General features: G+C 46.1%; 1 protein-coding gene and 1 long non-coding RNA gene across 3 annotated transcripts in view; one reads left to right on the top strand and one right to left on the bottom strand.

Annotated features, from left to right (window-relative positions):
• Window positions 1-2,801, bottom strand: part of GNB5 (G protein subunit beta 5) — a 59,356-nt gene extending 56,555 nt beyond the window's left edge. The window contains exon 1 of one of the 2 annotated variants that reach the window (XM_054450716.2): window positions 2,082-2,801. In XM_054450716.2, coding sequence (XP_054306691.1) covers window positions 2,082-2,598 — 517 coding nt within the window. In that variant the 5' untranslated portion in view covers window positions 2,599-2,801. Of the gene's footprint in view, window positions 1-1,928; window positions 2,020-2,081 lie in introns of those variants that run through there. The other variant, XM_054450718.2, reaches the window with a different exon arrangement.
• Window positions 2,195-13,866, top strand: part of LOC129013947 (uncharacterized) — a 29,910-nt gene continuing 18,238 nt past the window's right edge. The window contains exons 1-2 of the long non-coding RNA XR_008494086.2: window positions 2,195-2,715; window positions 3,362-3,514. This is a non-coding gene — a long non-coding RNA (uncharacterized LOC129013947). The remainder of the gene's footprint in view (window positions 2,716-3,361; window positions 3,515-13,866) is intronic.

The raw sequence follows: 13,866 nt of genomic DNA on the forward strand, positions 1-13,866 counted from the left end.
AGAACCTGGCTGGGAGATCAGGAGACATGTCAAAGGGGAAGAGGTCAATACAGTGATAAGAACCTTCAAGGAGCAAAGGTTTTATGCGGGGTAGAAGAGAAGTGGTCTGGAAGCTGCAGGGGAATCAAGAGGGACGCAACCACATGACTTCTGGTCTTTTCAGCTCACAAATTCTGACATATGCAGGTAGGGATAGACCCTTCCACTGTGGGTCTAAAATCTGGCCCTAGCCTTTGAGGGCACCACACTCTTGGTAGGACAAAAAAAAAGTTTCTTCTTTTGGATTGACTACATTTGCCCCCTGAGGTTCCCTATTGAAAAGCTGCATCTCTGCTATATCTCTGTCTTAAGGCAACTTACAAATTCACAGAAAAGCTGAAAATATCCAGGCATGCAGCCTACACTATTGAATAAGTGAGTTTCTGGAGAACGCCCTCTGCATGAAGCTCAAAAGGGGTTTGGCAAAAATAATCTGAAGTGAGCCTGAGCTGGCACTCTGATTGCCTGGGGGGAATCCGGGTCCCATCACTTAGCAGGGGACCTTCGGTAAGTCCTTTAACTTCTTTGTGCCTCAGTTTCCTCATCTGTCAAATGGAGAAGTTAGACGACCTATGAATACTTTTCACCATGTTGGCCAGGCTGGTCTCAAACTGGGAGGAGGATTTCTGGGAAAACTTTTGCTTTGCTTTCTTGATAGGGAGCAAAGAGAGATTGGTGTCCATATTCCCCCTTCTTCCTGCCTTGGATACAGAAGTGATGTTTGCAGCTGTGGCAATCATATTATAATCACGGGGCAAACGCCACTGCTCTAAGGTATGGAGAAGAAAGGCAGAAGGAGCCTGGGTCCCTTGGTGGGGGGTGCGTGGTGCAGCTGAACAACAGCAGGTGATCATCCACCTTTGCTCTTGTTATGTAAGAAAAGTATCAATTTGCATAACTACATTATTTGGGGTTTATGGTTAGTGATTGCTGGACACGATTTCTAAGCTTAGAGTGCCTCCTATTTAAAGGAGACTCCTAGGAAAGCACAGCACACGCTAGATCCAGGTCATCCACTTTTCTTCAGTGATCTTCAGAGATCAAAAGCTAAAGGCCCCAGCACGAACCCCATTTTTCCATTCCAAATAGAATGTAAAGGGTGGCACCGATTAGGAATGGCAGGAGAACAACGTCAAGGTATGCAGGAGGGCACCGTGGGAGGTGCTCAGCAAAGGGGAGATGCCACCCTCAGAGCTGAAAAGTGAGCAGATACGACCACTTCCCCAAGCCTGGCCCCCAGCCCAAGCTCTGCTGAGGAGGAGCCCTCTGACAAAGTAAAGGAACGCTGTTTTGGCCAAGAGCCACTGAACCTGGCTATTTAATCGCTCACTCATAAAAATCACAGAGCCAGTTCTGAATTACGGCGGTGGTGGTGAAGAATGCAAGTTTAAGATTGCTATGGCTCTTTTATGCCAATCCACCACATCGATCCAAAAGCTTTTTAAACAGCCTTAAACGAACTGAACGGTTGAATTTAGTGAGCTCCTCCGTTTCCCTTCTCTCCCCGTCATCCAGCTCCCCGCCCCAAGGATAGGGGAGAGGTTGGAAAAATGAGCCTTGAAATTGCAGTCTCATAAAAGCAAAACTGAGAAAAGATACAACAGTGATGGAGAAAGCCAGACGATCATTAAAAAACAAAACAGGAGTCTCTCCTAGGCCGTGCCTACACGGGCTCGTCGCGCTCGCTCGTCACCACCGACACCCCACCCCCTACCCTCCGCATGGGAGGGGCAAGAACGCGATCAGTTCGCAGCTTCCAGGCAGGTGATGAGAGGAGCTAGTCCCGCGGTCCTCCGCTAGCTGGCGGCGGGGGTCGGCCAGGTGCCCGGACCCTCCGAGGGCCCCACCCCCGCGCGCCCCAGGGATCGGGACCGCTACCCAAGCCTCACCTGTGCGCCCGGGCCCCGGGGCCCTGCTCCCGGGCGGTGGCGCGGGCCTGGCTCCCGTCGCAGCTCCGACCGCCCTCACCGCCCCCGCCGCCCCCGCCCGGGAAGTGGCGAGCCGGTCCGGCTTGCCCCGCCCGCCTTCCGGCCAGCACTCACGCTCCACATCGTGCAGCTTGGCTCGCTCCTCCTCCAGCTTGCCCTTGAGGCTCTCGGCCTCGCTCTTCAGCGACGCCAGCGTCTCGTTCTCGTGCAGCCCCTCGGTTGCCATCTTCGCGCGGGGACGCGGCGGAGAGGGAAGCGGAGAGCGGGGATGCGCTGAGCCGCGGAGGGCGCCGCTCCAGCAGCCGTCCCCGGCCCCGAGCACCGCCCCGCGGCCCCGCCTTCCGCGATGACGCCAGCAGCTGCAGGCCCGGCTGCTGCGCCTGAGCCCCAAGACCCCCGCACCTGGGCGCGCGCTCTGGCGCAGTGCCCGGTGCGATGTCCGCGTCAGCCTCTCTCCTCCGGGAGAGGCAGGGAGTGTGACGCCCATTTTACCAGCGGGCAAACTGAGGCTTAAGGATGCTGGGTGATTTGCCCGAGGACGCCACAGAGGGAAGGGCCAAGCCGGGATTCCAAGTCGGGACTCCCCGCTTCTGGGGAGACCGGTGAGGCCCCCGCGACACGGCCCTCCCATCCCCAAGCCTCTCGTGCAGATCTCCGCTCTGTGGGACTTGATTGCGGGCTGCGGGCCCGTGGCTCCTGCAGGCAGAGAGAGGACGGGAGAGGAGACGGCTACGAGGCTTGGCCGCAGGTAGCTACGGTGCTCCCCCAGCAAGGAACCGGAAACCCTCTTCGTTTGTTGATCTAAATATACAAAAATAAAACTAGTTGCTGGGTTCTGAGACGGAGTCTCTGCGGCATTAGGAGGCCCACCCTTATTTTCTCTTTTCTTCACGCAGGAATCAGGTCCCTGGCCTGGGGGCGGCAAAAGGAGATGGCGGTGGGTCGGTGGGCGCGCAGGCTCAGACCTGGGGCTTCTGAGCCCACGCCCAGGCATCTCGGACCCCTCACTTCTGAGGCCACCTCCTGCCCTTTAGAATGAAGAGCTGGCACAGTTCTGCCAGGATGCATGTTTAGTGACTTCTGTCAGACTGAAGCATCCCCTCGCCGCAAGCGCCTGAAGTGTGAGAGGCACTGTTCTAAGTGCTTTAATTCGCACTTGTTTAATCCTCACAGGAGTCAACTTGAATGGGCACACTTATTCCCAGTTTACAGAAGAGGAAACTGAGGCACAGAAAGACTGAGTAATTGCTCGGGGGCATGCTCCAAGAAAGAGGGAGAGACAGGATTTGGACCCAGACAGGCTGGCTCCCCAGTGCTCTGGACTTTGGTGTGGATGATCCAACTCAAGCCTTCTCCTTTTTCCCTCCTCTGTGATCTTGCATGCGTTTGTGCAGAGAATGAGAAGGCAGATCAAAGTTACAGATGCTGCGAGAACATCGCCAAGCAGAATCTTGGTTGCTGTCCCCACCTCTCTGTACCTGCTCCCTCTCAGAGAAGCCAGCCTCCACTTGCTGTCCCGGGCCTTCTCTATCTGAGAAAAGTTGAAGGTACTCCATATTAATCTGTACATAGTTGTTTTGCAGGTTAGAGTCTGGGATCCTCCGTTTCCTTATCTGGAAAAGCTTCTTCATAGGATCTGCTTCATAGGATTGTTATGAGAATTAAGTAAGATGGTGTGGGCCGGGCGCGGTGGTTCACACCTGTAATCCCAACACTTCGGGAGGCCAAGGTGGGTGAATCACCTGAGGTCAGGAGTTCGAAACCACCCTGGCCAACATGGTGAAACCTTCTCTCTACTAAAAATACAAAAATTAGCCGGGCGTGGTGGTGCGTGCCTGTAACCTCAGCTACTCAGGAGGCTGAGGCACGAGAATCGCTTGAACCCTGGAGTCAGAGGTTGCAGTGAGCCGAGATCGTGCCACTGCACTCCAGCCTGGGCAACAGAGCAAGACTCAAAAAAACACAAAAACAAAAACAAAAAAAGGTAAGATAGTGTGGGTGAAGACTTTAGCAGACTTCTCCGTACATAGCAGATGCTTATTCGCTGCTAGTTCTCTTTTCCGTTCCCATCCATATAATAATAGGTTTACTTGTCGTTGTTCCTTAGTATTTAGATATTTAGCATAGTACTTGCATATGGTAGGTGCTCAGTTAATGCTAGTTTATTAAATGGATGTATAAAACAATATATAAAATATATAAATCTGTATAAACTATGTTAAAAATATAAACATATAACAAACATGTTTATAAATGAATATATAAATACAATTATTAAGTATAAGATAAGAATATATAAAAGCAAAAATATTACACCTGTTTGAGAGTTTGTAGAGCAAAAGGTTAAGAGCACAGGCTCTATCTAGATCTGACTGCCTGGGGGCAAATCCTGGCTCTGCTCTGTGGGCTGAGGGATTTACTTGTCGGTGCCTCAGGCTCCTCATCTGTAAATGGGGGACAACACCTTCTTCAGACTCTGTATGGCATTCGGAGAGAGCAGTGCGTGGCACACAGTATGCATCTGTTATTATTACTGAGGCTGCCTGATACGCTTGAGCAGTTCACATGAGGTAATTTAAATGAGACACTGGGTCATGGGGGATACTTCTCACAAGGGCCATCTCAGGGGGCCCAGGCAAGGCAGCCTCATCTCATCATCTCCTTAGGCTGGCTCTGTTTGGACCGTTGCAGGATGTGTGTGTGTGGTTCAGGGTCCTCCTGGCTGTGAAGACCTGAGGCACGTGGTACTTCTCACTGGTGTGTGCCCTCTTCTGGGGGTTCTTTGTGTAAAATAAACCTCGAACAGCCTCCAACCTGGAGAGTCAACTATCTAGAGATGAGGCCATCAAACTTTTTTTTTGGTTTAAAGTTTGTTTTATCAGAGGCTAGGATTGCAGCCCCTGCTTTTTTTTTTTTTTATTATTATTATTCTTATACTTTAGGTTTTATGGTACATGTGCGCAATGTGCAGGTAAGTTACATATGTATACATGTGCCATGCTGGTGCGCTGCACCCACTAACTTGTCATCTAGCATTAGGTATATCTCCCAATGCTATCCCTCCCCATTCCCCCGTTAGGCAGTTTTCCAAGTACTTTCTTGTATTTTGGTGTTAACTCCCACTGAGGAAGCCGGATATCAGAAAAGTTGAGGTCAGCTACATTCCACAGTGGTTCAGATAAAGGGTCACTCCTATTCACAAAAAGGGCCCAATGGGGACTGTGTCTACATAATCCCAAACAGTTGGATGAAAGGCCAGCTGTCAGTCACTGGATGTCTCCTCAGCTGAATGATGCTGTTTGAATATTTGGGAACCCCGAAGTAGAGAGTAGAGATTGTATTAAAGTAATTGTGGTTTTTGCCATTGCTTTCAATTGAAAGCAATGAGAATTGTCATGAGAATTAAGTAAGATTGTATGGGCCGGGCGCCGTGCTTCACACCTGTAATCCCAACACTGTGGGAGGCCAAGGTGGGTGTATCACCTGAGGTCAGGAGTTCGAAACCGGTCTGGCCAACATGGTGAAACCCTCTCTCTACTAAAAATACAAAAATTAGCTGGGCATAGTGGTTCGTGCCTGTAACCTCAGCTACTCAGGAGGCTGAGGCACGAGAATCGCTTGAACCCTGGAGTCAGAGGTTGCAGTGAGCCGAGATCATGCCACTGCTTCAATTGAAAGCAATGGCAAAAACCGCAATTACTTTTGCACCAAGCTAATAGTAGCGCTAGCTGGCAACTATTCCCTAGAAGAGTATCTCCAGGCATGGCCTCTGTGCTAGGGAGAACCTGTGTGCCACAGAGGACTCAAAATCTGGGATTCTTGGGCTTATTCTACCTGCAGAGGAAGTTCTTTAAAAAGCAGAAGAGTTAGATTAATAAATAATGGGGGGGGGGGGGTAAGGCCCCCAGAAAGCAGGTTTATTTTTAAGAACTAAATGTCCTCAGTTCTACAATTTGCAGAGCTAAGTTAGAATGTAGACTGTAGAAATATACTACAGGTAGAAGCTCATTACACCTAGGCTGAAGACATATCCAAATTGCTATGCTGTATCAAAGCCTTTTTATGCCACCCTGGGCTGTTTACTTGCTATTTGCTTTAAGGGAATAATTTTTAATGTAATCACGGTCAGGGGTTACAATGGAATCAGGAGGATAAAAAGTGCCTTTTCTTTTTCAGTTGGATAAAATGTAAAAGTCATCTTTACTGTCTTTGATTGTATTATGGATTTTGTTGTTTTAAATATGCGGGGATTTCCTACTGGGCTTTTCAGGAGGAGTGCTTTACCACTTTTCACCAACTGGGGGCTCTGTTCAGCTGCGCTATTGAGCGCAGCTTTGCAAATTCTCAGATAGGACTAATTCTTAGGGCTTCAGTGATGCTGTGGGCATTTCTGCTGCAAGATCTGAAGCCTGTGCACAGCCACCTCTGGTGAGGACTTGATTTTTGTGTACTTTGAAAAATTCCAGGATTTGTATTCCGTTCCTAGTCTTTGTTGAAGGCTTAGGCCCAAGGAGTACTTCTGGGCTGAATTTTGCTCACTACTGAGGCCCTGTAAGATTCCATCTTCATTAGAGCTGGACCTACACACCACTGGGACTGGTCCTTGGAAAGATGCTCCCAGACTGTTTATTTTCCACCTTCTCTTTTAGCTTGATTGCCTGCCAAGCAGACTTGTAGAAGTCAGAAGAAAAAAGTATTAGCCCTAAGAAATAATAGACGCTAAAACATTCATTGAGTACTTTCCTTGCTGGGTACTGTTTAAAATAAGTTACCAAATGAAATCATTTGATCCTCATAAAACTCTTATGATGTAGGTGCTATTAGTATTCCTATTTGCAGATGGGAAAACAGGCTTCAGGAAGAGAGGTGAGAACCTCCTTGCACACCAATAACTGGGAACATAAATAGCATTTGGACCCAGGCAGTCAGACACCAGAGTCCACACCCTGAACCTCTGTACTATACTGCCTCGCCAAGCCCAGGCATACTGAAAAGTGTGTGTTATATAAACTGATTCTATGGCATCTCATCTGTCACAGGACCCTCGCTTGACTGTTTTAAGACAGATAACTGAATTTTTTTAAGTGGCACTTACAATTTCTGCACATGTTGAACAGTAGCTGAGTTGTTGAGACTTCTTGAAAACTGGTCTCAGAGCTCGTTGTTTGAAACATTTGTCACATGAGCCAAATACATTAACGAGAAAGGTCTGATCACACATCTTTTACCCAAGATGAAGCTGAAAAAAAGTGAAAAGAAGGGAGGGGGTGTGAGAAAACCCAATGGTTTTAACTTTCTAAAATCTCTTCTTGCTTGTACCATGGTAGCTCTTCAGACGTCTACATGTGGGTAGAGTATATGCAGTTAATTTATAACCTTTCAGCTATTACAACATGCTGGGTCAATACAACTCATTTATTTAATCAGTGAGAAAGCATCAGACAATAGGTTTTCTGAACTTAACACGTCTAACCGGTTTTTTGGCAGCTGGCAGACAGAGTCAGGATTGATCCTTGCAGCACAATATCAATTCTGTGGGGTTTCACAATGGAAAATGTTGTTGTAATGGATGCTATAATTTAAAACTTTTAAAAACATTCCTCCCCTCAGGGTGAACTTTTAAAGATAAGGGTCAGCAAATGATGGAGCCTGACCCCAACCAAAGCCAGGGGGCTGAGTAAGTGTGATGTGGGTTCCGTGCAAGGCAAGCACTCACTTATTAAACATTTGACAGCCAAAGACCCAGGGTCCCTGCCTGTTCACAAGGAAGTCAACAGACAGGCCCAGGCCGCTGCAGGGAGGCAGCACAAGCATCTAGTGGTTATAGGGACAGACTCTGGCTGCCTGGTCCCGGCCCACCACTGAGGCTAGTTACCTGACCTCTCTGAAGCCTGGTTTTGCTAATCTGTCAAGTGAAGATCTTAAAATCTACCCTTCTGGGGTTGTCAAGAGAATGATAAAAGTCAGTGCATAAAGCACTTAGCTCAAGGTCAGTAATACAGGGAGTGTGCCAGCGAGGTCATGCTGCCCTGAGTGGCAGCAATAGCGGGAACAGTGGCTGCCTTGGGAAGCAGGGACATGGGTAGGGGCAGGGTGAGGCTGGGGATGCCAAAGAAAGCATAAGAGGAGCCTATGGCAACGGTTCAGACAAGACGCGAGGAAGTCATGGACTAAAGGTGAGAAAGTAACTTTTATCTGAGGAATGCAAGCCCTTTTAAATTATCAGGCCCAGAGAATCATGAAAATGAGACAGCAATAATGTTCCAGTCCCCACTTTGAGCTGTGTAATATCTTTTTATTATTATTTTGAGAAGTATCTCTCTGTCTCCCAGGCTGGAGTGCAGTGGCACAATCTTGGCTCACTGCAACCTCGTTCTCCCAGGTTTAAGCGATTTTCCTGCCTCAGCCTCCCAAGTAGTTGGGATTACAGGCATGAGCCACCATGCCAGGCTAACTTTTGTATTTTTAGTAGAGACAGGGTTTCACCATGTTGGCCAGGCTGGTCTCAAACTCCTGACCTCAAGTTATCCACCCACCTCGGCCTCCCAAAGTGCTGGGATTACAGACATGAGCCACCACACCTGGCCTCATCTCTTGAAACTGCTTGCTATTGGCACAAGTAGCTAAAAAATAACCTAATAATGCCACACTGGACACTATAACCCACACCCTGTAGTGTAACAATGTATAGCCAATCACTAATCAATGTTATTTCTGTAAACTAATGAGAATTCCTAACAACTTTGTATCAGCCCACTCCCGGTCCTTCTTTTTTGCCTTTTTTAAAAAACTGCTTGTAACAAAGGCCAAACAGAGATAATGTCCAAGGTTACCTGGGTCTGGGCCTTCCAGGAATCTGTCCTCACTTTGGCTCAAGTAAACTCCTTAAATCTTGGTTTGTGCTACAGCCTCTTCCTTTTAGGCCCACAAAGCAATGTAGTGGGATGGACTTGGACCATGCTTAGGAAAGAGAGAAGGAGCTGGATTTGGCATGTGGGGTTGAGGAGAGGGAGATGTGGGTGCTGTGGCCTAGATTTCTTTGGGAGACCGAGGGGTTGTGTTGCCATTGCTGGAGATGAGGACAAAGCGGTTAAGGGGGAAGGGAGCAGCCAGTGTGGCCCTGTCAATTTGGTAGGTGTTCCAGAGTGAGCCCTGTCAAGATTCAAAGAAATGACCCCCTGAACATAAAGATAATTGGGGGCGCTGGTCTGAACATTTCAACAGAGTCAAATCTGAGGGGGATGCATTTATGGGGGAGGTGACAGTTGGGGACATTTCTGATAAGGAATGTCTGCCATGTGGAGCCCACCCTGGGGCTGGAGAGATAATGGGGGCTCATGAGTTGGGCTGAGCTCCTACAGCAAAGGGGCAGTCAGCACAGTTCCAGAGACCTCTGGGCAACAAAGGCATACAGGGCATCCCTTAGGGACAACAGCTCGCAAGGAAACCAGCTACCAACTGCCACAGAGTGCTCAGCCCTCGCCTTTCCCTGGGAGGGAGGCAGGACATCTGTGTTACAGTGGAGGAAAAGCAGGGGGATTAAACAAGTTCAAGGTCAGCGGCAGAGCTCAGTCTGTAAGTAGCATGAATACACACTGGATTTCCAAGCTAGCATGGTCAAGCTGCATGGTTTTGTCACAAAAGGTGAGTTAACAAAAAAGGGCCTGCCCTCCAGAGCCTGGCCCATGGTGGGGCTTGTTAACTGTTGCATCCCACTCCCTGCCCTGTAAAGGCAGCCAGTAACAAGGTTGGGCTGAGCACTCCCAGTAATAGCATTAGGACGGTGAGCCACAGGCTGTTAAGCAAGGGAGCAGTGTCATCCATGTGGATTATTCCAGCATTTGTGCTTCCAGAAGTAGGTCAGAGAGAGAGAGAGAAGAGATGGCAGGAAAACAAACTAGGTTAAGAGATTGCTATGTTCTAGAGAAGAGGAAATGAGCTGCGGACAGAGGAGCAGCTACGGGAATGGAAGACGAGAGGAACCCATGACACCAAGTGGAGGAGGAATAAAAGGATGGCTGGGAGGCACAGGAGAGAAAGACAAGTTGAAAAGATAGCCGATATTCCATATCTAGATAGAGGCAATGTTTTTCTTCTCAAACTGAATTTTGAATTTTTTCAAATTATAAAAGATGCTGATAATGTTCATTATAAATAACTGGAAACAGAGGGCCAGGTGTGGTGGCTCATGCCTGTAATCCCAGCACTTTGGGAGGCCGAAGCGGGTGGATCACTTGAGGCCAGGAATTTGAGACCAGCCTGGCCAACATAAGAAAACCCCATCTCTACTAAAAATACAAAAATTAGCCTGGCGTTGTGGTGCGCACCTGTAATCCCAGCTACTCAGGAGGCTGAGGCAGGACAATCACTTGAAGCCGGGAAGCAGATGTTGCAGTAAGCTGAGATCACGCCACTGCACTCCAGCCTGGGTGACAGAGTGAGACTCCATCTCAAAGAAAATAAAAATTTTTTTAAAAAAATAAATAAATAACTGGAAACAGAAGGACATAAAAAGGGGAAAGTAATCGCCCACATGTCCTACACCAACAAATAACTGACCTGTTGGCATTTTATGTTTTCCTCTAGTATCTTTATAAGTATATATGTGTGTACTTTTTAAAAAAATGGAATTATATGCCATATACTACTTTATATAATAGCATTTTCATCTTCACGTCTTTGCATATTCCTGGAAAACACCATTTTTTAACGGAGACTCCAATTTTTGAGTCATATGGGCCTTAAGTCATATCACATAGCTAGCATTTTAGACCTCACTGGTTAAACATGGGCCAGCTACAAACTAAAGTATTTTTAAACTGTAAATGTTATACATATGCATTGTAGAAAGTTTGGGGGAAAAAAAGATATAAGGAAGAAGATAATCACCTATAATCCCACCACTCAGAGAAACTTTACATTTTGGTATAGCAAGAATAGATTTGAGACCACTGAGGTCATACTGTTCATGTATACTGATTACATTTCTATATCTTGATGTTTTTCACTTAGTATTTATATCAGCTAAATGTAATTTTAGTACTTTGTTGTACTTATTGTCAATATCCTTTTTATGAGAGAATTTTTCACAGCCAGAGCCAATGTTTCGATGAGCATTTTGACAAGAAAGACAAAAATGCCCCATTGAACAAATTTTGACATGAAGTTGCTCTGCAGTAGTTCATAGAACTTCTCAAACCTTCCCCTAATAACCTTATGCCAAGCACAAACTTTCTTTGATATCTGTTTTACCTAAATATATGACTTAAAAAATTACCACAGAAATATGTGTTTATTTTAAAAAGAACCAATACCAAAGATGAGAAAGTAAAACTTGAATCCCCCATCACATGCCCTGCATTTTCACTGCCCTTAGTTTGTTGTTTATTCTTCCAGACTTTTCTGGCACAAACACATAGATACAGCTTTGGTAGTCATGCAAACAGGGCTACTTGCTTTCTTCATCTAACTTATTCTGTTAACACTTATAGATCTACCTTGTTTGGTAATAGGTTCAGCATTATTCTATACTGTGGAGTGTCATAATTTATTAAACCAACTTCCTGTGTTTGGATAGATAGGGTATATCCAGTTTTTACTTTTAAAATACTGCCTCATTAACTCAATTAAAAATGGACAAAAGGACCTTCATACATTGCTGGTGGGAAGGTAAAGTGGGGTAGCCATTTTCCAATGGTGCAGCTGTGGAAAACGGTTTGGCAGTTATTCAAAACGTTAAATATACAGCTGTTACCATATGATCCCGCAATCCTACTTCTAGATATATACCCAGGATACTTGAAAATGTATGTTCACTGGCAAGGCATGGTGGCTCACGCCTGTAATCCCAGTACTTTGGAAGGCCCAGGCGGGCAGATCACCTGAGGTCAGCCTGGACAACATGGTGAAACCCCATATCTACTATACAAAAATTAGCCAGGCGTGGTGGCAGGCACCTGTGATCCCAGCTACTTGGGAGGCTGAGACATGAGAATTGCTTGAACTTGGGGGATGGAGGTTGCAGTGAGCCGAGATCGCACCACTGAAATCCAGCCTGGGCAATGCAGTGAGACTCCGTCTGAGAACAAAAAAAGAAGGAAATATATGTTCACATAAAAATGTACATACTAATTTTCATGGCAGCATTATTAGCCAAAAGTGAAAGCAACCCAAGTGTCCACCAACTGACAAATGAGAAACAAAATTTCTATCCCTCCAGTAGGCTGCTATTCAGCAATAAAAAAGAATGACGTTCTGACACATGCTACAACATGGTCAAACCTTAAAAACGCTATCCTATGACAGAAGCCAGACACAAAAGGCCACATATTGTATGATTTATTTATGTGAAGTGTACAGGATCAGCAAATCCATAGACACAGGAAGCAGATGAGTAGTTGCGAGGTAGAGGGAAGAGAGAATAAGGGAGAAGGAGGGAGCTGAGAGTGGCTGCTTTAAGGGGTATGGGATTTCTTTTTCGGGGTGATGAAAATACTCGAGTTAGTGGCAATGGTTGCAAATCCTTGTAAACTAAAAAAACACTGAAATATGTTTTAAAATGATGGGTTTTAAAACATGAAACAAAACGTGGATATCATAGCTCAATAATTTTTTTTTTTTTTTTAGACAGAGTCTCGCTCTGTTGCCCAGGTTGGAGTGCAGTGGCGCAATCTCAGCTCACTGCAAGCTCCGCCTCCCAGGTTCACGCCATTCTCCTGCCTCAGCCTCCCAAATAGCTGGGAATACAGGCGCCCGCCACCTCACCCAGCTAATTTCTTGTATTTTTAGTAGAGACGGGGTTTCACCGTGTTAACCAGGATGGTCTTGATCTCCTGACCTCGTGATCCACCTGCCTCAGCCTCCCAAAGTGCTGGAATTACAGGCATGAGCCACTGCGCCCAGCCCAAAGATTATTTTTAAAATGGACAAAAGGCTTGTGTAGTCACTTCACAAATGAGGATACTTATATGGTCAATAAACATATAAAAAGGTACTCATTATAATTAGTCATCAAAGAAATACAAAGTAAAACTACGATGTGCTACAACTACTTACCCATCAGAAAACCTAAAAAGCCTGACAACACAAAGTGTGGGCAAGGATGCAGAGACTGGAATTGCCTTTCTCTGCTAGTGGGAGTATAAGTCGGTATAACCACTGTAGAAAACTGGTTGGTAGGAGCTACTAAAGTAAAACAGATATATTCTATGACCAAGCAATTCTACTCCTGCATACATACACCACAGAAAATAATGCTTATTTCCTTAAAATACAAAAACAAAAACAAAACAAAAAAACATAAATGTCATAGCAGCTATTCATAGAAGGCCTAAACTTGAAAGACCCAAATGTTCACCAGTCATAGACTAAACTGTGAAGTGAGCATAGAATAAAAAATAACTGATACACACAACAATGTGGATGTATCTCAGACTTACAACTAAAAACCTCTTTCTAACCCCATAAGCTGTACTCAGAGGCTTATGTTGTCATGTGTCACCTGGATCAAATTTTAAAACTGACTTAGTGATTTTAAGTATGCTTAATCTCTTTCCTGATGCCAATATTAATGTAAAAAACACTTTACTATTTCAAAATAAATTCATGTGTATTGTAGAAAAATTAGATTCTACAGATTAACAACAACAAAACCCCTCACCCATGCTCCCACCGCACAGAAAGACCTGCTAACACTGTGGCCTGTACTCATCTGGATGCTTTTCTGAGCATTTCAAAAGCTGGAGTATTTTAACCGAATGTCAGCATGCACATACCTTCCAGAGTCAGCACTGGGAGCCACAGAGCAGACGGTGAGAGGTGAGGACCAGCGCGCAGCTTGAGGTGTGAAGCACGTCTCCCACTGGCTAATCTCCTTATCTTCTCAGAGTGCTGCTCAGCT

The sequence above is a fragment of the Pongo pygmaeus genome, chromosome 16 (genome assembly GCF_028885625.2).
Source record: "Pongo pygmaeus isolate AG05252 chromosome 16, NHGRI_mPonPyg2-v2.0_pri, whole genome shotgun sequence".
Lineage (NCBI taxonomy): Eukaryota > Metazoa > Chordata > Mammalia > Primates > Hominidae > Pongo > Pongo pygmaeus.